Here is a 26287-nt window from a genome sequence, read left to right on the forward strand (position 1 = left end):
GTTCCAGTTCACAGCTGAAGTTTTGTTACTGTGTCTGGAAAGCTCTCGTTGATCAGGGATTGCTACTCTGGCGTTATGAGTTAATGCCAGAGTTTAAGGTAATCTCTGGATGGTGTTTTGTTAGTGTTTTTCTGCTGACCATGAAAGTATACTATCTGTCTTCTGCTATCTAGTAAGCGGACCTCAAATTTGCTAAGACTATTTTCCTGCTGCGTTTGTTGTTTCATCTGAACTCACCGTCATTATATGTGGGGGGCTACTGTCTTCTTTGGAATATTTCTCTAGAGGTGAGCCAGGTCTTATATTTCCCTCTGCTAGCTATTTAGGTCTTAGGCCAGAGCTGGGCATCTAGCGATAAATAGGAAATGCTACCTGGCTATTTCTAGTTGCGCGGCAGGCTTAGTTCATGGTCAGTATAGTTCCATCTTCCGAGAGCTTGTCCCTCTATAGGCTTGCTATGATCTCTGCCTGCAGAGATCATGACAGTTTGACCGGCCCATAAAGTGTTAAAGACCCAGGTTGAGAAAGGAGAGTTATAAGAAGTCTGCTGGAATTTTTTTTTTTTTTTTTCCTCCAGTCTGCCTTGCTGCAGTCTTTTTTCTCTCTCTCCTCCTAATCTCTGTATGCTCTGTGTGCACCTGACAATAATGGATCTCCAGAGTGTAACTGCGGGTTTGAATAATCTCATCACGAAAGTACAAAATTTACAAGATTTTGTGGTACATGCTCCGGTATCTGAACCGAGAATTCCTTTGCCGGAGTTCTTCACAGGGAATAGAGCTAGCTTCCAGAATTTCCGAAATAATTGTAAGCTTTATTTGTCCCTGAAGTCTCGTTCAGCTGGAGACCCTGCTCAGCAGGTTAGGATTGTGATTTCCTTGCTCAGGGGTGACCCTCAAGATTGGGCCTTCTCATTGCCAGCAGGGGATCCTGCGTTACGCGATGTGGATGCGTTTTTTCTGGCCTTGGGCTTGCTTTATGAGGAACCTCATTTGGAACTTCAGGCAGAAAAAACTTTGATGGCACTATCTCAGGGGCAAGACGAAGCTGAAGTTTTCTGCCAAAAATTCCGTAAATGGTCTGTGCTTACTCAGTGGAATGAGTGCGCCTTGGCGGCAACTTTCAGAGAAGGTCTCTCTGATGCCGTTAAGGATGTTATGGTGGGGTTCCCTTTGCCTGCAGGTCTGAATGAGTCCATGACAATGGCTATTCAGATTGATAGGCGTCTGCGGGAGCGCAAACCGGTGCACCATCTGGCGGTGTCTATGGAAAAGACGCCAGAAAGTATGCAGTGTGATAGAATTCTGTCCAGGAGCGAGCGACAGAATTTTAGACGGAAGAATGGATTGTGTTTCTATTGTGGGGATTCTACTCATGTTATATCAGCATGCTCTAGGCGTACAAAGAAGCTTGATAAGTCTGTTTCCATTGGCACCATTCAGTCTAAGTTTATTTTGTCTGTAACCCTGATTTGCTCTTTGTCATCCATTGCCACGGACGCCTATGTTGACTCTGGCGCCGCTCTGAGTCTTATGGATTGGTCCTTTGCCAATCGTTGTGGTTTTGATTTAGAGCCTTTGGAGACTCTTATTCCTCTGAAGGGGATTGACTCCACCCCATTGGCTAATAATAAACCACAATACTGGACACAAGTAACCATGCGTATCAGTCCGGATCACCAGGAGATTATTCGTTTCCTGGTGCTGTATAATTTACATGACGATTTGGTACTGGGATTGCCATGGTTGCAGTCTCACAACCCAGTCTTGGACTGGAGAGCAATGTCTGTGTTGAGCTGGGGATGTAAGGGTATTCATGGGGACGTACCTTTGGTTTCTATTTCGTCGTCCATTCCCTCTGAAGTCCCTGAGTTCCTCTCTGATTATCAAGACGTCTTTGACGAACCCAAGCTTGGGTCCTTACCTCCGCACCGTGAGTGCGATTGTGCCATAGATTTGATACCGGGTTGTAAATATCCAAAGGGTCGTTTGTTTAATTTGTCTGTGCCGGAACATGCTGCTATGCGGGAATATATAAAGGAGTCTTTGGAAAAGGGACATATTCGTCCATCTTCTTCTCCCTTGGGAGCTGGGTTTTTCTTTGTCTCAAAAAAAGACGGCTCTTTGAGACCATGTATTGATTATCGGCTTCTGAATAAGATCACTGTTAAGTATCAATACCCATTGCCATTGCTTACTGATTTGTTTGCTCGTATAGAGGGTGCTAAGTGGTTCTCTAAAATTGATCTTCGTGGGGCGTATAATTTGGTGCGGATCAGGCAGGGGGATGAGTGGAAGACCGCATTTAATACGCCCGAGGGCCACTTTGAGTATTTGGTCATGCCTTTTGGTCTTTCTAATGCCCCTTCAGTTTTCCAGTCTTTTATGCATGATATTTTCCGCGATTTTCTGGATAAATTTATGATAATATATCTGGATGATATTCTGATTTTTTCTGATGACTGGGACTCTCATGTCCAGCAGGTCAGGAGAGTTTTTCAGGTTCTGCGGTCTAATTCTTTATGTGTGAAGGGGTCTAAGTGCGTTTTTGGGGTCCAGAAGATTTCCTTTTTGGGGTATATTTTTTCTCCCTCTTCCATTGAGATGGATCCCGTCAAGGTGCAAGCTATTTGTGACTGGACTCAGCCCTCCTCTCTTAAGGGTCTTCAGAGATTTTTGGGCTTTGCCAACTTTTACCGCCGATTTATTGCTGGTTTTTCGGATGTCGTTAAACCACTGACTGATTTGACCAGACAAGGCGCTGATGTTGCTAATTGGTCCCCTCATGCTGTAGAGGCCTTTCAGGAGCTTAAGCGCCGTTTTGCCTCTGCCCCTGTGTTGCGTCAGCCTGATGTGAATCTGCCTTTTCAGGTTGAGGTTGACGCTTCGGAGATCGGAGCTGGGGCAGTGTTGTCGCAGAAAGGTTCCGACTGCTCCGTCATTAGGCCTTGTGCCTTCTTTTCTCGCAAATTTTCGCCCGCAGAGCGGAATTATGATGTTGGGAATCGGGAGCTTTTGGCCATGAAGTGGGCGTTTGAGGAGTGGCGCCATTGGCTCGAGGGGGCTAGGCATCAGGTGGTGGTATTGACTGACCACAAAAATTTGATTTATCTTGAGACTGCCAGACGCCTGAATCCTAGACAGGCGCGCTGGTCTTTATTTTTTTCTCGCTTTAATTTTGTGGTGTCATACCTACCGGGTTCTAAGAATGTTAAGGCAGATGCCCTTTCTAGGAGTTTTGACCCGGACTCTCCTGGTAATTCTGAACCCACAGGTATCCTTAGGGAGGGAGTAATTTTGTCGGCCGTTTCTCCTGATCTGCGGCGGTCCTTGCAAGAGTTTCAGGCGGATAGACCGGATCGTTGTCCGCCTGATAGACTGTTTGTTCCGGATGATTGGACCAGCAGAGTCATCTCTGAGGTACATTCTTCTGCATTGGCAGGTCATCCCGGAATTTTTGGTACCAGGGATTTGGTGGCAAGATCCTTCTGGTGGCCTTCCCTGTCACGAGATGTGCGAGTCTTTGTGCAGTCATGTGACGTTTGTGCTCGGGCCAAGTCTTGTAGTTCTCGGGCTAGTGGACTGCTGTTGCCCTTGCCTATTCCTAAGAGGCCTTGGACACACATCTCGATGGATTTTATTTCAGATCTGCCTGTTTCCCAGAAGATGTCTGTCATCTGGGTGGTCTGTGACCGTTTCTCTAAAATGGTCCATTTGGTTCCTCTGCCCAAGTTGCCCTCTTCTTCTGAGTTGGTTCCTCTGTTTTTTCAGAATGTTGTCCGATTGCACGGTATTCCTGAGAATATTGTTTCTGACAGAGGTACCCAATTTGTGTCTAGATTTTGGCGGGCATTCTGTGCTAGGATGGGCATAGATTTGTCTTTTTCATCTGCTTTTCACCCTCAGACTAATGGCCAGACCGAGCGGACTAATCAGACCCTTGAGACATATCTGAGGTGTTTTGTCTCTGCTGACCAGGATGATTGGGTTGCTTTTTTGCCATTGGCAGAGTTCGCCCTCAATAATCGGGCCAGTTCTTCCACCTTGGTGTCCCCGTTTTTTTGTAATTCGGGGTTTCACCCTCGATTTTCCTCCGGTCAGGTGGAATCCTCGGATTGTCCTGGAGTGGATGCGGTGGTGGAGAGATTGCATCACATCTGGGGGCAGGTTATGGACAATTTGAAGTTGTCCCAGGAGAAGACTCAGCGTTTTGCCAACCGTCATCGTCGTGTTGGTTCTCGGCTTTGTGTTGGAGATTTAGTGTGGTTGTCTTCTCGTTTTGTCCCTATGAGGGTCTCTTCTCCTAAGTTTAAACCTCGGTTCATCGGCCCTTATAGAATATTGGAGATTCTTAATCCTGTTTCTTTCCGTTTGGACCTCCCTGCGTCCTTTTCCATTCATAACGTTTTTCATCGGTCGTTATTGCGCAGGTATGAGGTACCTGTTGTACCTTCAGTTGAGCCTCCTGCTCCGGTGTTGGTTGAGGGTGAGTTGGAGTACGTTGTGGAGAAAATTTTGGACTCTCGTGTTTCCAGACGGAAACTCCAGTATCTGGTCAACTGGAAGGGTTACGGCCAGGAGGATAATTCTTGGGTCAATGCATCTGATGTTCATGCTTCTGATCTTGTTCGTGCCTTCCATAGGGCTCATCCTGGTCGCCCTGGTGGATCTGGTGAGGGTTCGGTGCCCCCTCCTTGAGGGGGGGGTACTGTTGTGAATTTGGATTCTGGGCTCCCCCGGTGGCCGCTTGTGGAATTGGACTTGTCATCCTCTTTCCTGTTTCACCTGGTTCCATCAGTAGTGGGTGTCGCTATTTAAGCTCATTTCTCTGGTGGTTTCTTGCCGGTCAACAATGTTATCTGATGCCTCTCAGTGCTTGTTCCTGCTTCTAGACAACTACTAGATAAGTTGGACTTTTGTCCATGTTTTGTTTTGCCTATTTGTTCCAGTTCACAGCTGAAGTTTTGTTACTGTGTCTGGAAAGCTCTCGTTGATCAGGGATTGCTACTCTGGCGTTATGAGTTAATGCCAGAGTTTAAGGTAATCTCTGGATGGTGTTTTGTTAGTGTTTTTCTGCTGACCATGAAAGTATACTATCTGTCTTCTGCTATCTAGTAAGCGGACCTCAAATTTGCTAAGACTATTTTCCTGCTGCGTTTGTTGTTTCATCTGAACTCACCGTCATTATATGTGGGGGGCTACTGTCTTCTTTGGAATATTTCTCTAGAGGTGAGCCAGGTCTTATATTTCCCTCTGCTAGCTATTTAGGTCTTAGGCCAGAGCTGGGCATCTAGCGATAAATAGGAAATGCTACCTGGCTATTTCTAGTTGCGCGGCAGGCTTAGTTCATGGTCAGTATAGTTCCATCTTCCGAGAGCTTGTCCCTCTATAGGCTTGCTATGATCTCTGCCTGCAGAGATCATGACAGGCTGTGCATAATATGTCCGTTAGAGTGTCTACAAATAATATGAAGTATATATCTGCCCTGGCCTATACTGGTTTTATGCAACTGTTGTTACAGCGATTTCATGGGTAACGGACGCCCGTAAGTTTTCAAATATTACGCCGCTTCGTGGATAACTACAGCCATGCAGCTTTTCCAATTTTACGACGGTTTTGCGGATAACTGACACCTGTATCTTTTCTTTTAGATACGCCTGATCTTCAGCCACGAGATTTGCAATGCTGTAATTACGGGTCTGCGCAGAATCATACCCAAAGAGCGGATGTGGCTGTGAGAACAGCGCCTCTTTCGCCCATCTGTGTTGAGGCTCGTGCGGAAGGGTACGCGCCACCCAAACACACCGGGAATCCAATTCCCAAGATTCCCTGTCAAAAATCTAAGAACGCCTCAAGAAAGAGATTTGCAGCGCTGAACGACAGCCCCTGCACAACTCAGGAGTCCGATAGCACCGATAACATACCACAAGTTACTTCTGAAAACAGAGAATATGAGCAGCTCTCTGTTGGTATGTGGTCCCCCACAGGTCCGTTCAATATACGGATACGCCATGCTGCACAGTCTGCAGATTCTGGTCTTGCGGGATCTTCTAGCGATTTTGACAATGTTCTACCTCTAAAGAAACGCGCAGTGCCGCGGCACCGCGTTAGTAAAAAACACCCTGTTGCTGAACATTCCTGTTACAGGGGGACCCCTGTGTGGAATGCTGAACACATCAAAATATTTATTGCTATGGCTGGCCAGTACGCAGAAATTAAACTCGCACAGTTCAAACTAAAATCTTTCTGTGATACGTATGAAAGATTGATAACTGCTTGTCCAACGCCAGACATTATCGCTGAACTATATGCTTTTAAACTAAATCATTCCTGTGTACATACACACCACCTCTGAATTTAAATAAATCTAAACCTGACTTGTGAGAACTGTGAATAAAATACACGTTTAAACGTTTGCAGTATAGTGGTTATGATTGTTATGAACGTATAAAAACACGCCGCTTCATACTTGTCAAAACAGGGGCTGCGCATAATATGTCCGTTAGAGTGTCTACAAATAATATGAAAAATGCTTAGAGTCTATTGTCGGAGATGGGATATGAGGCTATTCAATAATATTCATATTTTTAAAGGAAAACCGAAACTCTAGCATTTAGTTAGCTGAGTTATATCTGTGTCATCAAAGTTTCTTTTTGATGCTTTGTTGGGCGTAGCCCGCTAGTCTGTTTAAGCTAGATAAGATAACATAGCCCCGTGCTGAGCTTACACTGCAAATAGAAAAAGAAGCCACAAATATGAGTTGTTGCATATTACAAAAGACGACGTTGTTAGAAATTATCGATTTAGTGATAAATTTTCAACAAATAATAGTGCAGAAACACAGAATATACATAATCTAGCACCCACACAAACCGCTACAAATAATGTGAAAGTCTAATATGATATAAAATAAACAGATAAAATATTGTAACATAAGCTCTAGCATTTAGTTAATGTATAGTATTGAAATGATAAAAATTGGGGCATCAAATTAGCAGTGACTCATTTGGGGCTGGGTGTAATAAAAATACGAGCATTAATATAGGATAGTTTTTGCAAAAATTTTCAAGTTTAATCCGCTGTTCGGACAGAAATGATCATTTTAGTGAAGAATTAACTAATAATTATACATAATATGTCCAGAATATACTGTGCTTGTCTGAAAGTTTCACACTGGTCGCTTGCAGTATTGCTCTGGTTGCAGAATGCACTCTCAGCACAAATACATATAGAAGCACTGTTCACTATATGTGAACATCTCAGCACAAATACATATAGAAGCACTATTCACTATATGTGAACACTGTGTATAAAATACACTGCTCTGATTACAGAGGCAAATTCATTTCAGCTGCCTTAGTAAATATCACGCCTGTCTGATACATACTTTATTAAAGTCTATTAAAACTCATACAGTGACTGTCATTTTTGCACTTCTACATCTGTGTTTTGCTTTTACCGCTTCGGTAAGTTATCACTCATGTTCACTATATGTGAACACTGTGTATAAAATACACTGCTCTGATTACAGAGGCAAATTCATTTCAGCTGCCTTAGGAAATATCACGCCTGTCTGATACATACTTTATTAAAGTCTATTAAAACTCATACAGTGACTGTCATTTTTGCACTTCTACATCTGTGTTTTGCTGTTACTGCTTCGGTAAGTTATCACACATTGATCGTTTTAGTGAAAAATTAACTAATAATTATACATAATATGTCCAGAATATACTGTACTTGCCTGAAAGTTTCACACTGATAGCTAGCAGTATTGCACTGATAACAGAATGCACTCTCCGCACAATCGCGTATAGAAGCTCTATTCACTACAGCAAGCAGTGTGATGTGCCATTGCAGTCTGATACATACTGGTTCAGCAAGACGTGTAATGTGCCAGCTAGACTCTATTTAATACAACATATAATGATAAAAGTAACTATTAATAAAAATAAAATACTGTAACATATGTAAAACATATTCAATAATATTCATATTTTTTAAAGGGAAACCGTCCATGGTTGAGAATATTGTACATTCAGAAGCTGCAATGCGAAAAGAGTACAGTGGTAATGCTCAGCGAGCTGCGCTAGAAAAATCAGGAGAAACACATCTGTTATACGGGGCCTAAGATGTAACTTCATATGAAACTACTGTGATACATTATAAATTGCAAAATAGTTTTGAAGCTTTGTGTAGAAATATATCAGGCAGAGAATATAAAACTACTAGACACTCTAAAAGAATAGTTAAAAGTAGCTATTAATAAAAATAAAATACTGTAACATATGTAAAACATTATATTCAATAATATTCATATTTTTTAAAGGAAAACCGTCCATGGGTGAGAATAGTGTACATTCAGAAGCAGCAATGAGAAATGAGTACAGCGGTAACGCTCAGCGAGCTGCGCTAGAAAAATCAGGAGAAACACATCTGCTATACAAAATGTCAATAAATGGTTTTACAATATCACCCAAACAATCAGCTAGGTCATTATTCTTTATTTTAATCCAGATACATACATGTTGGAAGCAAGAATCATTAGCTGCATGTTATAAAATATGCCAAACGTTATTATATTCACTAATCCAACAAGTTCTTATAAATTGCAAAATAGTTTTGAAGCTTTGTGTAGAAATATATCAGGCAAAGAATATTTGAAGCTTTGTGTAGAAATATATCAGGCAAAGAATATAAAACTACTAGACACTCTAAAAGAATAGTTAAAAGTAACTATTAATAAAAATAAAATACTGTAAAACTTTTTTAGAAAATGTAATTGATTTTGTTCAATAAACTTTATTACTTTTATCTGAAAAGTTCTCTCGTTCTTTATTTTACAAAGATCAGTACTGTTTATAGTATCAAACTGTCAATAAAAGAGGGTCCTAGCTATGAAAATGTCAGAAGCGCATCTTATAGCTTGTATTGTATATCTACCCCTAATTATTGACGAGTTATGTGTAAGCCGTGCACTGTTGGTGAATTGGCATATTTTATCTGTATTTTATCTATTAACCACATGAGCATGTAGCCCCTTATCACACATAACACGACCTCTTAAAACGCATGAAAGTGAGAAACTGCCTTATAAGCTGAAAAATATGCTGTTTCATTCTAAATGTGCAGTGGCCAGTTGTTTCTAAAATACATGTTACAGATGCCCCAAACAAATGTTTTAATATCGCAGCTCCATATAATGAGGCTGTTGCTATAAAAGAAATACGACACACCATGGGGCCACATGCCCTGATTACTGAATGCAAGCGCTGTATCAAACTATTAATACCAAAATCTAATTAAAACAAATACTAGGATAATAATCCAGGGATCAAACAATATCATACTATATCACAAGCTGACAGACAGACAAGGAGAGGCAGCTGCTGACAGGGTGGGGAGGAGGGGTTACAACCTTTTGATACATCTTGATAGGGGGCGGGCCACCTGTCAGATTGAGTTTGACGAAACCACCCGATGCTACACTACTCTCCTGTAATAAAACTAAAATAAAAAAACAACAATATCCCTCAACTGTTGCTCATTCTGTCCCACGCCGTAAACAATGTCTGGGGGATTAAATAGTTTTCAACCTGGACGGTGCCAAGATGTGACCGTCCAGACTGAGAACCACTGATGAATGAGCTGCTGTGAGTGCAGCCTCAGTGACTAGCAGTGGTTACATCAAGGTTACCTCTGGTCACTGAGGCTGCATGCCCAGCAGGGCTGAACTGCCGTAACCTTAGCACCATAAGTCAGTGAAGTTGTCACCGCAGTTCAATTATTGGGGAACCCTACGTCATTTTTTAGGGTCTCCCATTTTAATAGCCAAGAAAGGCTAATTATACAGTTGGGAGCTGATATTAATAGCCTGGGAAGCACCATGGGTATTACCCCCTTCCCAGGCTATAAATATCAACCCCCAGCCTTCGACTTTCCCTCTGCTAGTTACAGTGCATACGGAAAGTATTTTGACCCCTTTAAATTTTTCACACTGTTTCATTGCAGCCATTTGGCAAATAAAAAAAAAAATGATATATAGATTATACAGTGGCGCTTAGAGACCAGCTAGGATGTAATGCTGCAGATTTAAACCACCACCACAATGTGGTTGAAGGACAAAATCCTATGTACAATCTAGTAAATAATTAAATCCGCGCAGAAAAGCCAATATGAATATAAATATATATGTTTTTACTAGAAAAAAAGATAAATATTGAGTACACAACACTGAATGATACTCAGCACATACGAAAAGACAATAAAATTATGCACCAATATATATATTATAAACAATGGAACAGACCTATTCACTTATCTAAATGTGATGTCCACATATGTAAATAGGGGTGACTATATATATCTACTCTGTGTGCGCCAATGAATTCCTGCCTCACACTTCATATTGAATAAATGTCCTTGTAAAACATGGAGAGATCCCTCAGAAAACCGTACTAAAAAACGGCAAATGACCGCAAAATGTAGAACAAAAAAAGAAACAACAAAACGGTATAATGCAATACGCACAGAGAGTGTTGTGAAACCAAAAATGCTCTAAGAAGCTGCCCCGGCCGGTAGCAAAGCTTCAATGAACCAGGTATAGCAACGTATGACAGCCGGATTAGCCGGGTCGGAAACCCGCTGTACGTGCCACCTGTTACCTTGGATGGAGCTCGTGTGTTGTCGCTGTCCTTTCCTCGCTGTACCCTCGGTGGAGGATTTCCCAGATCCTGAGTGAGTGATGTGGTCACGGCTTCTGTAGCGTTCTCTGCTTCCTGGTGGTGTCTCTCTCCGGAGCAGGACCTGCTGTGACGTTACAAATCACGTGAAAAGAAGAATAGTTTGCAAGCTGAACGTTCAGAGGATACGGGTCGCCACATGGGCCACAGTCCTACGCGTTTCGGAAAGAAAGCTTTCCTTCGTCAGGGATGGCCATAGGTGACCCGTAGAGCATTATATACAAAAATGAAAAGGTCAGGTGATGTTACAAAAACCCGAAAAGTTCTATCTCGCTGTTTAAACCCTTAGGAATGATAGTGTCTAGAGTAAATATCCACTTACTTTCTGCTCTAGACATAGTGGCAATAAAGTTTCCCTTTCTCCAGGGTACTGGTATTTTTTCTAACCCCACGATTTCCATGGAATTAAGGTCACCATTATGTTCTACCACAAAATGTTTTGACAGAGGGTGGCCCATGAATTTCTTCTTTATATTGCCCATATGCTCATTTATCCTCACTTTGAGTGGGCGCTTGGTACGTCCTACATATAATTTCTCACAAGGGCATTTGATAACATATATCACCCCTTCTGTGTTGCAGGAGATAAAATGCTGAATATTGTATTTTTTACCATGATTAATCAATGTGCTTTGTTTTTTAGTGTTCGTTTTCTTACACATACTGCATTTGCGGCAGGGAAAAAAGCCTTTAGTAGTTTTAGTGATACGATTTTGTGTATCACATACATAGCGGTGCTGAGTTGTTGGTGCAATAAAATTGCCGAGATTACGGGCTTTCTTAAAAATAAATCTAGGATGTGTGGGGATATGATTCCCCAGGACCTTATCTTCTCTTAAAATCCCCCAATGTTTTTTCACAATTTTTTTCAAAATAGAAGAGTTGGAATTAAATTGTGTAATAATGGGCACAAATCCTATTTTCTGGCTCTAAGGGTCACCTATGGCCATCCCTGACGAAGGAAAGCGTTCTTTCCGAAACGCGTAGGACTGTGGCCCATGCAGCGACCCGTATCCTCTGAACGTTCAGCTTGCAAACTTTTCTTCTTTTCACGTGATTTGTGACGTCACGGCAGGTCCTGCTCCGGAGAGAGACACCACCAGGAAGCAGAGAACGCTACAGAAGCCGTGACCACATCACTCACTCAGGATCTGGGAAATCCTCCACCGAGGGTACAGCAAGGAAAGGACAGCGACAGCACATGAGCTCCATCCAAGGTAACAGGTGGCACGTACAGCGGGTTTCCAACCCGGCTAATCCGGCTGTCATACGTTGCTATACCTGGTTCATTGAAGCTTTGCTACCGGCCGGGGCAGCTTCTTAGAGCATTTTTGGTTTCACAACCCTCTCTGTGCGTATTACATTTTACCGTTTTTTTGTTTCTTTTTTTGTTCTACATTTTGCGGTCATTTGCCGTTTTTTAGTACGTTTTTCTGAGAGATCTCTCCATGTTTTACAAGGACATTTATTCAATATGAAGTGTGAGGCAGGAATTCATTGGCGCACACAGAGTAGATATATAGTCACCCCTATTTACATATGATATGTGGACATCACATTTAGATAAGTGAATAGGTCTGTTCCATTGTTTATAATATATATATTGGTGCATAATTTTATTGTCTTTTCGTATGTGCTGAGTATCATTCAGTGTTGTGTACTCAATATTTCTCTTTTTTCTAGTAAAAACATATATATTTATATTCATATTGGGTTTTCTGCGCGGATTTAATTATTTACTAGATTTATTTAATTATTTACTAAATTAAAAAAAAAGTTTATTTTTTTCTCATTAATATACACTCTACACCCCAACTTGACTGAAAAAAAAGAAATGTAGTAATTTTTGCAAATTTATTAAAGAAAAACTGAAATATCACATGTCTTTGTCAGTGGACAAACTTTCAAAATCAGCAAGGGATCAAATACATATTTCCCCCACTGTGTATGGGTATATATATATATAATCACATTTGTAACATTGTATTGCTTGATAAAGTTCGAGACTTGGAACGAAACGTTGCCAGCGCAGTGAGGCAACAAACCGTTCACAATTTTTGACTTTGGAGTGCTGCCTCTAATTTGCATGGACGTCTTTCTGTCTGAACTGGAATTGTTTTGTAAAGAGGAATGGTCAAAAATACCTTCATTCAGGATCCAGGAACTCATTAAAAACTACAGGAAGCGACTAGAGGCTGTTATTTTTGCAAAAGGAGGATCTACTAAATATTAATGTCACTTTTCTGGTGAGGTGCCCATACTTATGCACCTGTCAAATTTTGTTTGAATGCAGATTGCACATTTTCTGTTAGTACAATAAACCTCATTTCAAGGCAGAAACATTACTGTGTCCAACAGTTATTAGATATATGAAACTGAAATAGCTGTTGCAAAAAAAAAAACAATTTTTATAAAACATTAAGCTTAAGATTAATAGGGGTGCCCAAACTTTTTCATATAACTGTATCTGTATATAAGATTGCTTTATTACTTAGAAAACTAACTTTAAATGACAGATAATTACTGTATATAAAAGCTGATTTTAAAAGTGCATTTTATATGGCTTGCATACACATGTCATACAGAGGTCATACAGCTGCTACTCGGGAAGAATTGTATTGTACTCGCGTAACACTCACATGACACTTGTCTTACTTTTCAGGATCAACATCAGAGCAATTTTATTTATCCAGGTGAATGTGAGCCCTTAAAGAGAAACTGCAAGAGCATTTCTAACTGTATAATTCCTCCCTGTGTCATTCCTTCCATTTTCCCTGTGGTGGCGTTGCAGATGAATTGATCATCTGCTGCCAAATTCTCTCATAGATTACAGATGACTTGCAGTGATTGTTAAATATATATAACCTCTGTCAGCAGCTGTTAAACTATATACATATGTTAAAAACAAAATACCCACCAGTCTGTAGGACGACAGCTTTTACAAGATCTTGACTGTTTCTTTTGGTCTGAATGACCTCAGTTCCACAAAAAAGAACATGTTTTTTGTAGTCATCACCACTGTGTGCCGTCCAAGGAATGGAATTGTTCATATTTGGTAGTGGTGTCTTCGTCACAGGGATACTTTCACCTTGAAATTAAATTTAAACGTTTGTTTTCTCTAAGTTATTTGTAAATTAATTTTCTGGCTCTTGTGTATGGAGATCCAGCAGTTTCACATACTTGCAGATTAGAGACGATTATAAAGTAAATAAAAGAAAATCAACGCAAAACACATTTGCACCTTTCATTTCAGCAAATATCATTGGTTCACATGTAAAAAATGAAGCTAGAGTAGGGTAACTAAGAAATAAAGTTAGTGGTTTTTTTTGCTCCCCTCAAATTTCTTTTAATGAAGTAATAGCAGTGACTTAGCACACGTTATGGTGCCCCAGCAATATACCATTACACAAACTTAAAGGAATTACTGGATAAAATCTCAGCAATGAAAATTCAGATAAGTTCAAAGAATGGAGAAAATAATGAAATATCCATACCAGTTAACATCGCTTCATTGACAGTACACCCACCACTGATTAAAATGGCATCACATGGCAAGAAAAGCTTGTTTCCTTCCAAAACAATGACATCACCTGGAACCAAGGACTGAGATTGTACTTCGGTAAGTTCTGGTAAAAATAAAAACAAGAATAATTACTTTAAAAAAAAATTTCTACGAAAAGAAAGGTCAAATAATATTTAAGTGTTGTTTTCATGGTTTTATAAATTGTGTAAGAGCAGCATAATATAACCATAACTCAGTTTTCTTATTTGAACCTTTTCCCATGCTGCAGCGTGGTGGCCACTGATGCTGCAGTCTGTTTATGTCATGTATATAGAGAGATTGAATGAAGTCGTTGTGAATAAACTCAGTTGAATTTCCTGAAATTCGCAGGTCACAGAAAATTTAAATAATTTGCCAATTGATTCACATGAAAAAAAGCTAGGTGTCATTTCCCACATTGCTGATGATTGCATCACCCAGATAATCAAAATTCATGAAAACCGATATAAGCCTCATCAAAAATCAGGAATGTCGGGCATCTCTGAGTGTGACTCGCCAGAAATCCGACTCCAGAACTACTGAATTAAGATTTATGGCATAGCAAAAGATGCCTCTCATCATAAATTTGATATGCAGCGGTCACCACACCCCTGTCCTGCCTAAGCTCTGCACATTTTGATGGAGTTGGCTAAGAATAACTTGGATGAAGACGGCAAACGTCACAAAAATTTTATCCCAGCTTTTGAACCTCTAAATTTTACAACTGTGAAGCAGTAGGCCCATTGTGTACATCAAAGCAGGTTGCAGGATGCAGTGACAGACAGAAGGCAGAGCAAGGGTTAACAAACATTACAGTTTTAATTTAACAGGGGTTAACTCCTCGCAGGGAGGTGCAGGGTTTTATGGGGATATAATAAAGGATATAATAAACAAAGCGTCAGCAGTTCTTTGGTGCCCTTATCGGGTCATGCGTTCCTCGGAATGCAGGTGCTACTTGGGGGTTAATGGTGCTTGCAACTGCTGGCATGGTGTTGATTCCAGGAGGATCTGTTGACAACGGCAGTCCATCTTCTGGTGGCAGCGGTCGGTCCTCCTCACCATCTTCTGAGCCCCTAGTCCATGAACATATGTGGCCAGAGGATTCAAGGCCGCATCATGATCAGAGCCCCCCATGGGTGGGAAGGTATATAATGGTAAGATGGGCCACAAATGTCTGTCTGGCACACGATTCTCTCTCTGTGGCACGTGTGCCGTACTCACGATCACGAGGCGCATGGCAACTCGCTCTCTGCCAGTTACTGGATACACTGTGCTTCTCCCTCTATGATTGCTGTGACAATGGCGGGAGTACCAGGACGCAGGCCATGCAGTCCCATTGCTGAAGGGACAGAGTACACCTCTCTCTGTGCTGCGCACAGCCTGCTCCCACAAAGACTGCCTGCTTCCGCTCGCACTGTGGATTTTGCCGCTTAGCAACACCCCCTGTGTCCAAGTGCAAAGGTCTATCCGGTCTTTTACTCCTTCCCCCAGACAGCAGAAGAGACAGCCCCGACAGTTTTGGACCCGGCATAGGACAGGTACCCATGGCCTGGTTCTCCTCCTTACACTCCCCTCTTCTTTAGCTGGCCATTCCGTGGGCGAGAGTTCCTGCAGTAAACGTTGACACTCCTCCATTTCTCGGATGATTTGCTGCCAAATAAACTGGTCTTGTTCGTAACGACTGAGTGGTATTCCAGCTGTTGTTAATTCTGTGCGGCGTAAATCAGGTTGAGTAGCTGAGTCAGGTTGGGTAGTGGAGTCAGATGTGTGGTGAGCACTTTTATCCCCAAGTGCTTCACAGAAGTTTATCACGCCCTGGCGTGAAAATAAAAAATCATAGTTTTTCCGCAAACATGATCGTTTAGTCCCAAATTTTTTATTTTCACAAGGGTAACAGAAGAAATTGGACCACAAAAGTAGTAGTCCAATTTGTCCTGAGTATGCCGATACCCCATATGTGGGGGGAACCACTGTTTGCGCTCACGGCAGGGCTCAGAAGGGAAGGAGTGCCGTTTGACTTTTTCAAGATAAAATTGGCTGGAATTGAGATCGGATGCCATGTTGTGTTTGTCGATCCCCTGATGTGCCTAAACAGTGGAAATCCCCCACAAGTAACCCCATTTTGGAAACTATACCCCCTAAGGAACTTATCTAGGTATGTGGTGAGAATTTTTCAAGTGCTTCACAGAAGTTTATAATGCCCGTGCGTGAAAATAAAAAATCATATTTTTTCCCACAATAATGATTTTTTAGTCCCAAATTTTTAATTTTCCCAAGCGTAAAAGGAGAAATTGGACCCCAAAAGTTATTGTCCAATTTGTTCTGAGTATGCTGGAACCCCATGTGTGGGAAAAAATACTGCATGGTCACACGTCAGGGCTCGGAAGGGAAGTAGTGACGTTTTGGAAAGCAGACTTTGATGGAGTGGTCTGCTGGCATCATGTTCCATTTGCAGAGCCCCTGATGTGCCTAAACAGTAAAAAAAAAACAAAAGTGACATTTTGTAAACTAGACCTCCAATGAACTATTTATCTATCTATCTATCTATCTATCTATCTATCTATCTATCTATCTATCTATCTATCTATCTATCTTTTTGGAACTAATCTACTGTTTCCTGTAAAGTAAATTAGCAGTGCATGGAGGTGTCGTAAAATTTGAAGCAATCCTTCATTCACAGACAAGGTTTTTCGGGGCGGGTGTCGCATTGATAAGTGGTGCCCTTGCATATTCTGCTTCTGTAACACGCTCGGCACCTTTTTTGTGACTTACCTATTTTTCCAGTTTGTGGGACCTCCCCCAAGGAAATGCGGACCTGGCACGATACGAGCACCTTCAGTTCCGGAAGTCCTGGGGCCTGCTCCTTCCCTCGTGCCATATATCAGGGCCTTAACCACTACCTCCTGGAACTGAAGGTACGATGTATCGGTGTGGCGTGCACATCGTGACAGCAGGAAAGTGTTGAGCATTGCCATTTGTACGATGTACACGGACACCTTTTTGTACCACACCTTGGCCTTTCCCAAAGCACTGTACAGTTGGAGGAGTTGATCAGAGAGATCAACGCCCCCCATGTTTTTGTTGTACCCCAGTACACAGTCCGGTTTGCTGACCTGTGTAGAGGTACCCCGTACAGGCCGCAGGCACTGCCATCACCGTGTATGGTGGTCAAGAGAAGGACATCCTTTTGTCCTTGTGCTCCGCTGTCACCCCTTCTGAGCATCTGCCCAAGTAGCGTTTTCAGGAGGCCTCTCTGATTTTTGCAGACAGTACTGCAGGCTGCGATACCTCGTGCAGAGAGGGATTTGAAGAGTTGGATGCTGGAAAAAAAGTTATCCGTGTAGAGGTGATAACTAGGGTTGAGCGACTTTCATTTTTTTAAGATCGAGTAGGGTTTTGGGAAACCCGATTTTGTCCAGAGTCGAGTCGAGTGCAGTCGGCCGATTATCGCTAAAAGTCGGGGATCGACCGAAACACGAAACCCAATGCAAGTCAATGGGGAAGCATAGTCGGCAGTGAGTGGAGGCCAGGAAAACACCTACAGTGCCCATTTTAATGCCAAAAACATCCATTCTTGTTTCTGAAGCTTGCCAATCTTAATTAACTGTATAATAATAGTTGGGCATAGGGAATTGGGTGAAAGTTGTGGGGGGAGTAGGGCTGGCTCAAGTTTTTCGTGGGCCCAGGAAATGCGGACTACGTCACGGCGGTGTTGCAGGGAAAGGTAAGTATTTAAAAGTTGCAAGTGCTGTGATCCTGAGCAAGCAGGGGGGGGGCCCACTCGTTCGCATTGCCACTGGCACAGGGCCCCTCAAAGTACGGCGGTGTGTTTGCATGGCGGGGGCGCCTCCCACCAGCAGCGACACTTTTGCGTACTCTGAGGGGCCCTGTGCCAGTGACGTCGCCAACGAGTATGCCCCCCCACCTGATGAAGGAACCTGCACTTTCATCTGCACCTTCCTCTTTGTCCCTGTGTAAGGTGGTATAACATGCGGGAAGGGGAACCTTACTTTCAGCAGGGACAGATTCTGGCTGTGTAGAGTACAAGGGGAATGTAGTGGTCTAGGTCAATGTACCAGCAGACTCATTTAGCAGTGGCTGGGCAATGGGCAGGATGAGGAGGAAACAGATATAGGGCCAAAGAATAAAGTAGGCTACATGCAGTTCAAAATTGGTAACAGGACTAAACAGGCGGCATTGCTTTGTTCAGTGGAGTAGCAAACCCAAGAGCAGCAGACACTGTTTCAAGGGCCTAACCACACTAGTAGGCCAAATGCAGTTTAATATCTGATAGTATAGGGCGAAAGCCAGAATGTGGAAGCTCAGCTTTGTTCAGTTGAGGACAACACCAGGGAGGGGCAGACACCTTTAGTAGGCCGGAAAAGCCTATTGCATTTTTTAAAATGGTAATTTGGAGCAGAAGGTTGAAGCTCAGCTTTATTTACTTGAGGGCAACACCAGGGAGGGGCAGAAGCCGTTAGTAGGCCCTAACCACCATTTTTTTTTTTTAAACCACATAATGAGAGCCGGAAGGTTGAAGCTCAGCTTTATTTAGTTGAGGACAACACCAGGGAGGGGCACACAGACAGACACCTTTAGTAGGCCTGAAAAGCCTATTGCATTTTTCAAAATGGTAATTTGGAGCAGAAGGTTGAAGCTCAGCTTTATTTAGTTGAGGGCAACACCAGGGAGGGGCAGAAGCCGTTAGTAGGCCCTAACCACCATTTTTTTTTTTAAACCACATAATGAGAGCCGGAAGGTTGAAGCTCAGCTTTATTTAGTTGAGGACAACACCAGGGAGGGGCAGAAGCCGTTAGTAGGCCCTAACCACCATTTTTTTTTTTTAAACCACATAATGAGAGCCGGAAGGTTGAAGCTCAGCTTTATTTAGTTGAGGACAACACCAGGGAGGGGCACACAGACAGACACCTTTAGTAGGCCTGAAAAGCCTATTGCATTTTTCAAAATGGTAATTTGGAGCAGAAGGTTGAAGCTCAGCTTTATTTAGTTGAGGGCAACACCAGGGAGGGGCAGAAGCCGTTAGTAGGCCCTAACCACCATTTTTTTTTTAAAACCACATAATGAGAGCCGGAAGGTTGAAGCTCAGCTTTATTTAGTTGAGGACAACACCAGGGAGGGGCAGAAGCCGTTAGTAGGCCCTAACCACCATTTTTTTTTTTAAAACCACATAATGAGAGCCGGAAGGTTGAAGCTCAGCTTTATTTAGTTGAGGACAACACCAGGGAGGGGCAGAAGCCGTTAGTAGGCCCTAACCACCATTTTTTTTTTTAAAACCACATAATGAGAGCCGGAAGGTTGAAGCTCAGCTTTATTTAGTTGAGGACAACACCAGGGAGGGGCACACAGACAGACACCTTTTGTAGGCCTGAAAAGCCTATTGCATTTTTCAAAATGGTAATTTGGAGCAGAAGGTTGAAGCTCAGCTTTATTTAGTTGAGGGCAACACCAGGGAGGGGCAGAAGCCGTTAGTAGGCCCTAACCACCATTTTTTTTTTAAAACCACATAATGAGAGCCGGAAGGTTGAAGCTCAGCTTTATTTAGTTGAGGACAACACCAGGGAGGGGCAGAAGCCGTTAGTAGGCCCTAACCACCATTTTTTTTTTTAAAACCACATAATGAGAGCCGGAAGGTTGAAGCTCAGCTTTATTTAGTTGAGGACAACACCAGGGAGGGGCACACAGACAGACACCTTTTGTAGGCCTGAAAAGCCTATTGCATTTTTCAAAATGGTAATTTGGAGCAGAAGGTTGAAGCTCAGCTTTATTTAGTTGAGGGCAACACCAGGGAGGGGCAGAAGCCGTTAGTAGGCCCTAACCACCATTTTTTTTTTAAAACCACATAATGAGAGCCGGAAGGTTGAAGCTCAGCTTTATTTAGTTGAGGACAACACCAGGGAGGGGCAGAAGCCGTTAGTAGGCCCTAACCACCATTTTTTTTTTTAAAACCACATAATGAGAGCCGGAAGGTTGAAGCTCAGCTTTATTTAGTTGAGGACAACACCAGGGAGGGGCAGAAGCCGTTAGTAGGCCCTAACCACCATTTTTTTTTTTAAAACCACATAATGAGAGCCGGAAGGTTGAAGCTCAGCTTTATTTAGTTGAGGACAACACCAGGGAGGGGCACACAGACAGACACCTTTTGTAGGCCTGAAAAGCCTATTGCATTTTTCAAAATGGTAATTTGGAGCAGAAGGTTGAAGCTCAGCTTTATTTAGTTGAGGGCAACACCAGGGAGGGGCAGAAGCCGTTAGTAGGCCCTAACCACCATTTTTTTTTTAAAACCACATAATGAGAGCCGGAAGGTTGAAGCTCAGCTTTATTTAGTTGAGGACAACACCAGGGAGGGGCAGAAGCCGTTAGTAGGCCCTAACCACCATTTTTTTTTTTAAAACCACATAATGAGAGCCGGAAGGTTGAAGCTCAGCTTTATTTAGTTGAGGACAACACCAGGGAGGGGCAGAAGCCGTTAGTAGGCCCTAACCACCATTTTTTTTTTTAAAACCACATAATGAGAGCCGGAAGGTTGAAGCTCAGCTTTATTTAGTTGAGGACAACACCAGGGAGGGGCAGAAGCCGTTAGTAGGCCCTAACCACCATTTTTTTTTTTAAAACCACATAATGAGAGCCGGAAGGTTGAAGCTCAGCTTTATTTAGTTGAGGACAACACCAGGGAGGGGCACACAGACAGACACCTTTTGTAGGCCTGAAAAGCCTATTGCATTTTTCAAAATGGTAATTTGGAGCAGAAGGTTGAAGCTCAGCTTTATTTAGTTGAGGGCAACACCAGGGAGGGGCAGAAGCCGTTAGTAGGCCCTAACCACCATTTTTTTTTTAAAACCACATAATGAGAGCCGGAAGGTTGAAGCTCAGCTTTATTTAGTTGAGGACAACACCAGGGAGGGGCAGAAGCCGTTAGTAGGCCCTAACCACCATTTTTTTTTTTAAAACCACATAATGAGAGCCGGAAGGTTGAAGCTCAGCTTTATTTAGTTGAGGACAACACCAGGGAGGGGCAGAAGCCGTTAGTAGGCCCTAACCACCATTTTTTTTTTTAAAACCACATAATGAGAGCCGGAAGGTTGAAGCTCAGCTTTATTTAGTTGAGGACAACACCAGGGAGGGGCAGAAGCCGTTAGTAGGCCCTAACCACCATTTTTTTTTTTAAAACCACATAATGAGAGCCGGAAGGTTGAAGCTCAGCTTTATTTAGTTGAGGACAACACCAGGGAGGGGCAGAAGCCGTTAGTAGGCCCTAACCACCATTTTTTTTTTAAAACCACATAATGAGAGCCGGAAGGTTGAAGCTCAGCTTTATTTAGTTGAGGACAACACCAGGGAGGGGCAGAAGCCGTTAGTAGGCCCTAACCACCATTTTTTTTTTTAAAACCACATAATGAGAGCCGGAAGGTTGAAGCTCAGCTTTATTTAGTTGAGGACAACACCAGGGAGGGGCAGAAGCCGTTAGTAGGCCCTAACCACCATTTTTTTTTTTAAAACCACATAATGAGAGCCGGAAGGTTGAAGCTCAGCTTTATTTAGTTGAGGACAACACCAGGGAGGGGCACACAGACAGACACCTTTTGTAGGCCTGAAAAGCCTATTGCATTTTTCAAAATGGTAATTTGGAGCAGAAGGTTGAAGCTCAGCTTTATTTAGTTGAGGGCAACACCAGGGAGGGGCAGAAGCCGTTAGTAGGCCCTAACCACCATTTTTTTTTTAAAACCACATAATGAGAGCCGGAAGGTTGAAGCTCAGCTTTATTTAGTTGAGGACAACACCAGGGAGGGGCAGAAGCCGTTAGTAGGCCCTAACCACCATTTTTTTTTTTAAAACCACATAATGAGAGCCGGAAGGTTGAAGCTCAGCTTTATTTAGTTGAGGACAACACCAGGGAGGGGCACACAGACAGACACCTTTTGTAGGCCTGAAAAGCCTATTGCATTTTTCAAAATGGTAATTTGGAGCAGAAGGTTGAAGCTCAGCTTTATTTAGTTGAGGGCAACACCAGGGAGGGGCAGAAGCCGTTAGTAGGCCCTAACCACCATTTTTTTTTTAAAACCACATAATGAGAGCCGGAAGGTTGAAGCTCAGCTTTATTTAGTTGAGGACAACACCAGGGAGGGGCACACAGACAGACACCTTTTGTAGGCCTGAAAAGCCTATTGCATTTTTCAAAATGGTAATTTGGAGCAGAAGGTTGAAGCTCAGCTTTATTTAGTTGAGGGCAACACCAGGGAGGGGCAGAAGCCGTTAGTAGGCCCTAACCACCATTTTTTTTTTAAAACCACATAATGAGAGCCGGAAGGTTGAAGCTCAGCTTTATTTAGTTGAGGACAACACCAGGGAGGGGCACACAGACAGACACCTTTAGTAGGCCTGAAAAGCCTATTGCATTTTTTAAAATGGTAATTTGGAGCAGAAGGTTGAAGCTCAGCTTTATTTAGTTGAGGGCAACACCAGGGAGGGGCAGAAGCCGTTAGTAGGCCCTAACCACCATTTTTTTTTTTTAAACCACATAATGAGAGCCGGAAGGTTGAAGCTCAGCTTTATTTAGTTGAGGGCAACACCAGGGAGGGGCAGAAGCCGTTAGTAGGCCCTAACCACCATTTTTTTTTTTTAAACCACATAATGAGAGCCGGAAGGTTGAAGCTCAGCTTTATTTAGTTGAGGGCAACACCAGGGAGGGGCAGAAGCCGTTAGTAGGCCCTAACCAAAGTTGAAGGCCAAATGCAGTTTAATTTCTGATACTATAGGCCGAAAGCCAGAAGGTGGAAGTTCCGATTTAGACAGTGGAGGACAATTTGAATTAGGGACTGCAGACAGACTTAGTAGGCTGTCCCCTGTGGACCATGCATCCACCACATTAACCCATTGCGCCGTAATGGACACGTAATCTTCCGTGGCCATGCCTACAGGTCCATGCGTCTGTTGTCAGGTGCACCTTTGTACTCACAGATTGCCAGAGTGCATGGACAATGCGGTCTTCTACATGCTGGTGGAGGGTTGGGATGGCTTTTCTCGCAAAAGAAGTGTCGACTGGTTAGCTTGTAGCGTGGTACAGCGTAGTCCATCATGGCCTTATTAATAGTAAATAAAATATATAACTAGGCTCTATGAACTTTTAAATAGGTTCCAGGGGTACACGGGCAGCATTGGTGTGGTCAGTGGAGGAGTATTGCAAGTAGGGGCTGCAGACAGGCTATCAAAGGCCTAAAATAACAAACAGTAGGCAGTCATGGCAGTTTTACATCGGTTACATGGATACACAGGCAGGCACTCCAGGCAGCATTGTGGTCAGTGGAGGAGTATTGCAAGTAGGGGCCGCAGACAGGCTATCAAAGGCCTAAAATAACAAACAATAGGCTCATGGCAGTTTTACAGCGGTTACATGGATACACGGGCAGGCAGCTTGGTGGTCAGTGGAGGAGTATTTAAAGTAGGGACCGCAGACAGGCTTCAAAGGCCTAACATAAGAAAATGGGCTGGCTGTAGGCACTTTATAATTGGTTCCAGGGGTACACGGGCAGCAGTGGTCTGGTCAGTGGAGGAGTATTTAAAGTAGGGACCGCAGACAGGCTATCAAAGGCCTAACATAACAAACAATAGGCTCATGGCAGTTTCACAGCGGTTACATGGATACACGGGCAGGCAGCTTGGTGGTCAGTGGAGGAGTATTGCAAGTAGGGGCTGCAGACAGGCTATCAAAGGCCTAAAATAACAAACAGTAGGCAGTCATGGCAGTTTTACATCGGTTACATGGATACACAGGCAGGCACTCCAGGCAGCATTGTGGTCAGTGGAGGAGTATTGCAAGTAGGGGCCGCAGACAGGCTATCAAAGGCCTAAAATAACAAACAATAGGCTCATGGCAGTTTTACAGCGGTTACATGGATACACGGGCAGGCAGCTTGGTGGTCAGTGGAGGAGTATTTAAAGTAGGGACCGCAGACAGGCTTCAAAGGCCTAACATAAGAAAATGGGCTGGCTGTAGGCACTTTATAATTGGTTCCAGGGGTACACGGGCAGCAGTGGTCTGGTCAGTGGAGGAGTATTTAAAGTAGGGACCGCAGACAGGCTATCAAAGGCCTAACATAACAAACAATAGGCTCATGGCAGTTTCACAGCGGTTACATGGATACACGGGCAGGCAGCTTGGTGGTCAGTGGAGGAGTATTGCAAGTAGGGGCTGCAGACAGGCTATCAAAGGCCTAAAATAACAAACAGTAGGCAGTCATGGCAGTTTTACATCGGTTACATGGATACACAGGCAGGCACTCCAGGCAGCATTGTGGTCAGTGGAGGAGTATTGCAAGTAGGGGCCGCAGACAGGCTATCAAAGGCCTAAAATAACAAACAATAGGCTCATGGCAGTTTTACAGCGGTTACATGGATACACGGGCAGGCAGCTTGGTGGTCAGTGGAGGAGTATTTAAAGTAGGGACCGCAGACAGGCTTCAAAGGCCTAACATAAGAAAATGGGCTGGCTGTAGGCACTTTATAATTGGTTCCAGGGGTACACGGGCAGCAGTGGTCTGGTCAGTGGAGGAGTATTTAAAGTAGGGACCGCAGACAGGCTATCAAAGGCCTAACATAACAAACAATAGGCTCATGGCAGTTTCACAGCGGTTACATGGATACACGGGCAGGCAGCTTGGTGGTCAGTGGAGGAGTATTGCAAGTAGAGGCTGCAGACAGGCTATCAAAGGCCTAAAATAACAAACAGTAGGCAGTCATGGCAGTTTTACATCGGTTACATGGATACACAGGCAGGCACTCCAGGCAGCATTGTGGTCAGTGGAGGAGTATTGCAAGTAGGGACCGCAGACAGGCTTCAAAGGCCTAACATAAAAAAATGGGCTGGCTGTAGGCACTTTATAATTGGTTCCAGGGGTACACGGGCAGCAGTGGTCTGGTCAGTGGAGGAGTATTTAAAGTAGGGACCGCAGACAGGCTATCAAAGGCCTAAAATAACAAACAATAGGCTCATGGCAGTTTCACAGCGGTTACATGGATACACGGGCAGGCAGCTTGGTGGTCAGTGGAGGAGTATTGCAAGTAGGGGCCGCAGACAGGCTATCAAAGGCCTAAAATAACAAACAATAGGCTCATGGCAGTTTTACAGCGGTTACATGGATACACAGGCAGCTTGGTGGTGAGTGGAGGAGTAGTGCAAGGAGTGTCTGTCCCAGTACTCCCAAAATATAAATAGATGTTAATGTCTCGCAAAACAACCAAAACAAAAAAAAAAGGTGGCATACTTAGGTACAGGGGTGGGCTCATCTACTGAGTTTCTGACATAGTAATTTGGCAGTAACTATTTAATGGTGCCAATATAGGACACAGACACAGACTACTTTAAGTTGCATCATAGATGTCTACAAATTTGTATTGTCAGTGCCAGACATTGAATGATGTCAGCGAATAGACTAAAGATTGGTGGAGCTGTGCGACATAATTTTGCACGTGGTAGAGCACATTTTGAGCTGGGGTAGGGGGGAACTCTCTTGAGGCCGGCGGGACCGCCCCAGGGCCCCTCATGTTACAACGGTGTGTCTGACGTTGGGTGCGCACCACCACCGCCAGAGACACTACATTGTACTATGAGGGACCCAGTAGCAATGCCGTCAACCAAAAGCGAGCACACCCACCTCTTCAGACAAACAGCAGTCTCACGGGTGCTTGCGCCAAGTCGCGATACCACGGCCCCGTGTGGGGAGTTTTGCCATTTAGGGAGGTGTAAACATGTCGTATGCTGTACAATCAGCTGCAGCAAATTAGACATTAGAAAAGTAATTCACAGGCAAGAGCTTTTCATAGGAAAGCTAGGTGTCGGCCGGGCAAGGTGGGGCAAAAGATTTCGAAATCCAGTTGTGGTTCATTTTAATGAATGTTAGATCGTCAACATTTTGGGTAGCCAGACGAGTCCTTTTTTCGGTTAATATTGAACCTGCAGCACTGAATACTCTTTCTGATAGGACACTTGC

General features: G+C 43.4%; 1 protein-coding gene across 1 annotated transcript in view; it reads right to left on the reverse strand.

The window, feature by feature from the left end:
• LOC143808064 (putative cation-transporting ATPase 13A4) overlaps positions 1-26287 on the reverse strand; it is a 536127-nt gene that overhangs the window by 271534 nt on the left and 238306 nt on the right. Inside the window, exons 9-10 of the mRNA XM_077290323.1 lie at positions 14236-14367; positions 13659-13829 (exon numbers count right to left, since the gene is read on the reverse strand). Coding sequence (XP_077146438.1) covers positions 13659-13829; positions 14236-14367 — 303 coding nt within the window. The remainder of the gene's footprint in view (positions 1-13658; positions 13830-14235; positions 14368-26287) is intronic.

The sequence above is a fragment of the Ranitomeya variabilis genome, chromosome 2, assembly GCF_051348905.1.
Source record: "Ranitomeya variabilis isolate aRanVar5 chromosome 2, aRanVar5.hap1, whole genome shotgun sequence".
NCBI lineage: Eukaryota > Metazoa > Chordata > Amphibia > Anura > Dendrobatidae > Ranitomeya > Ranitomeya variabilis.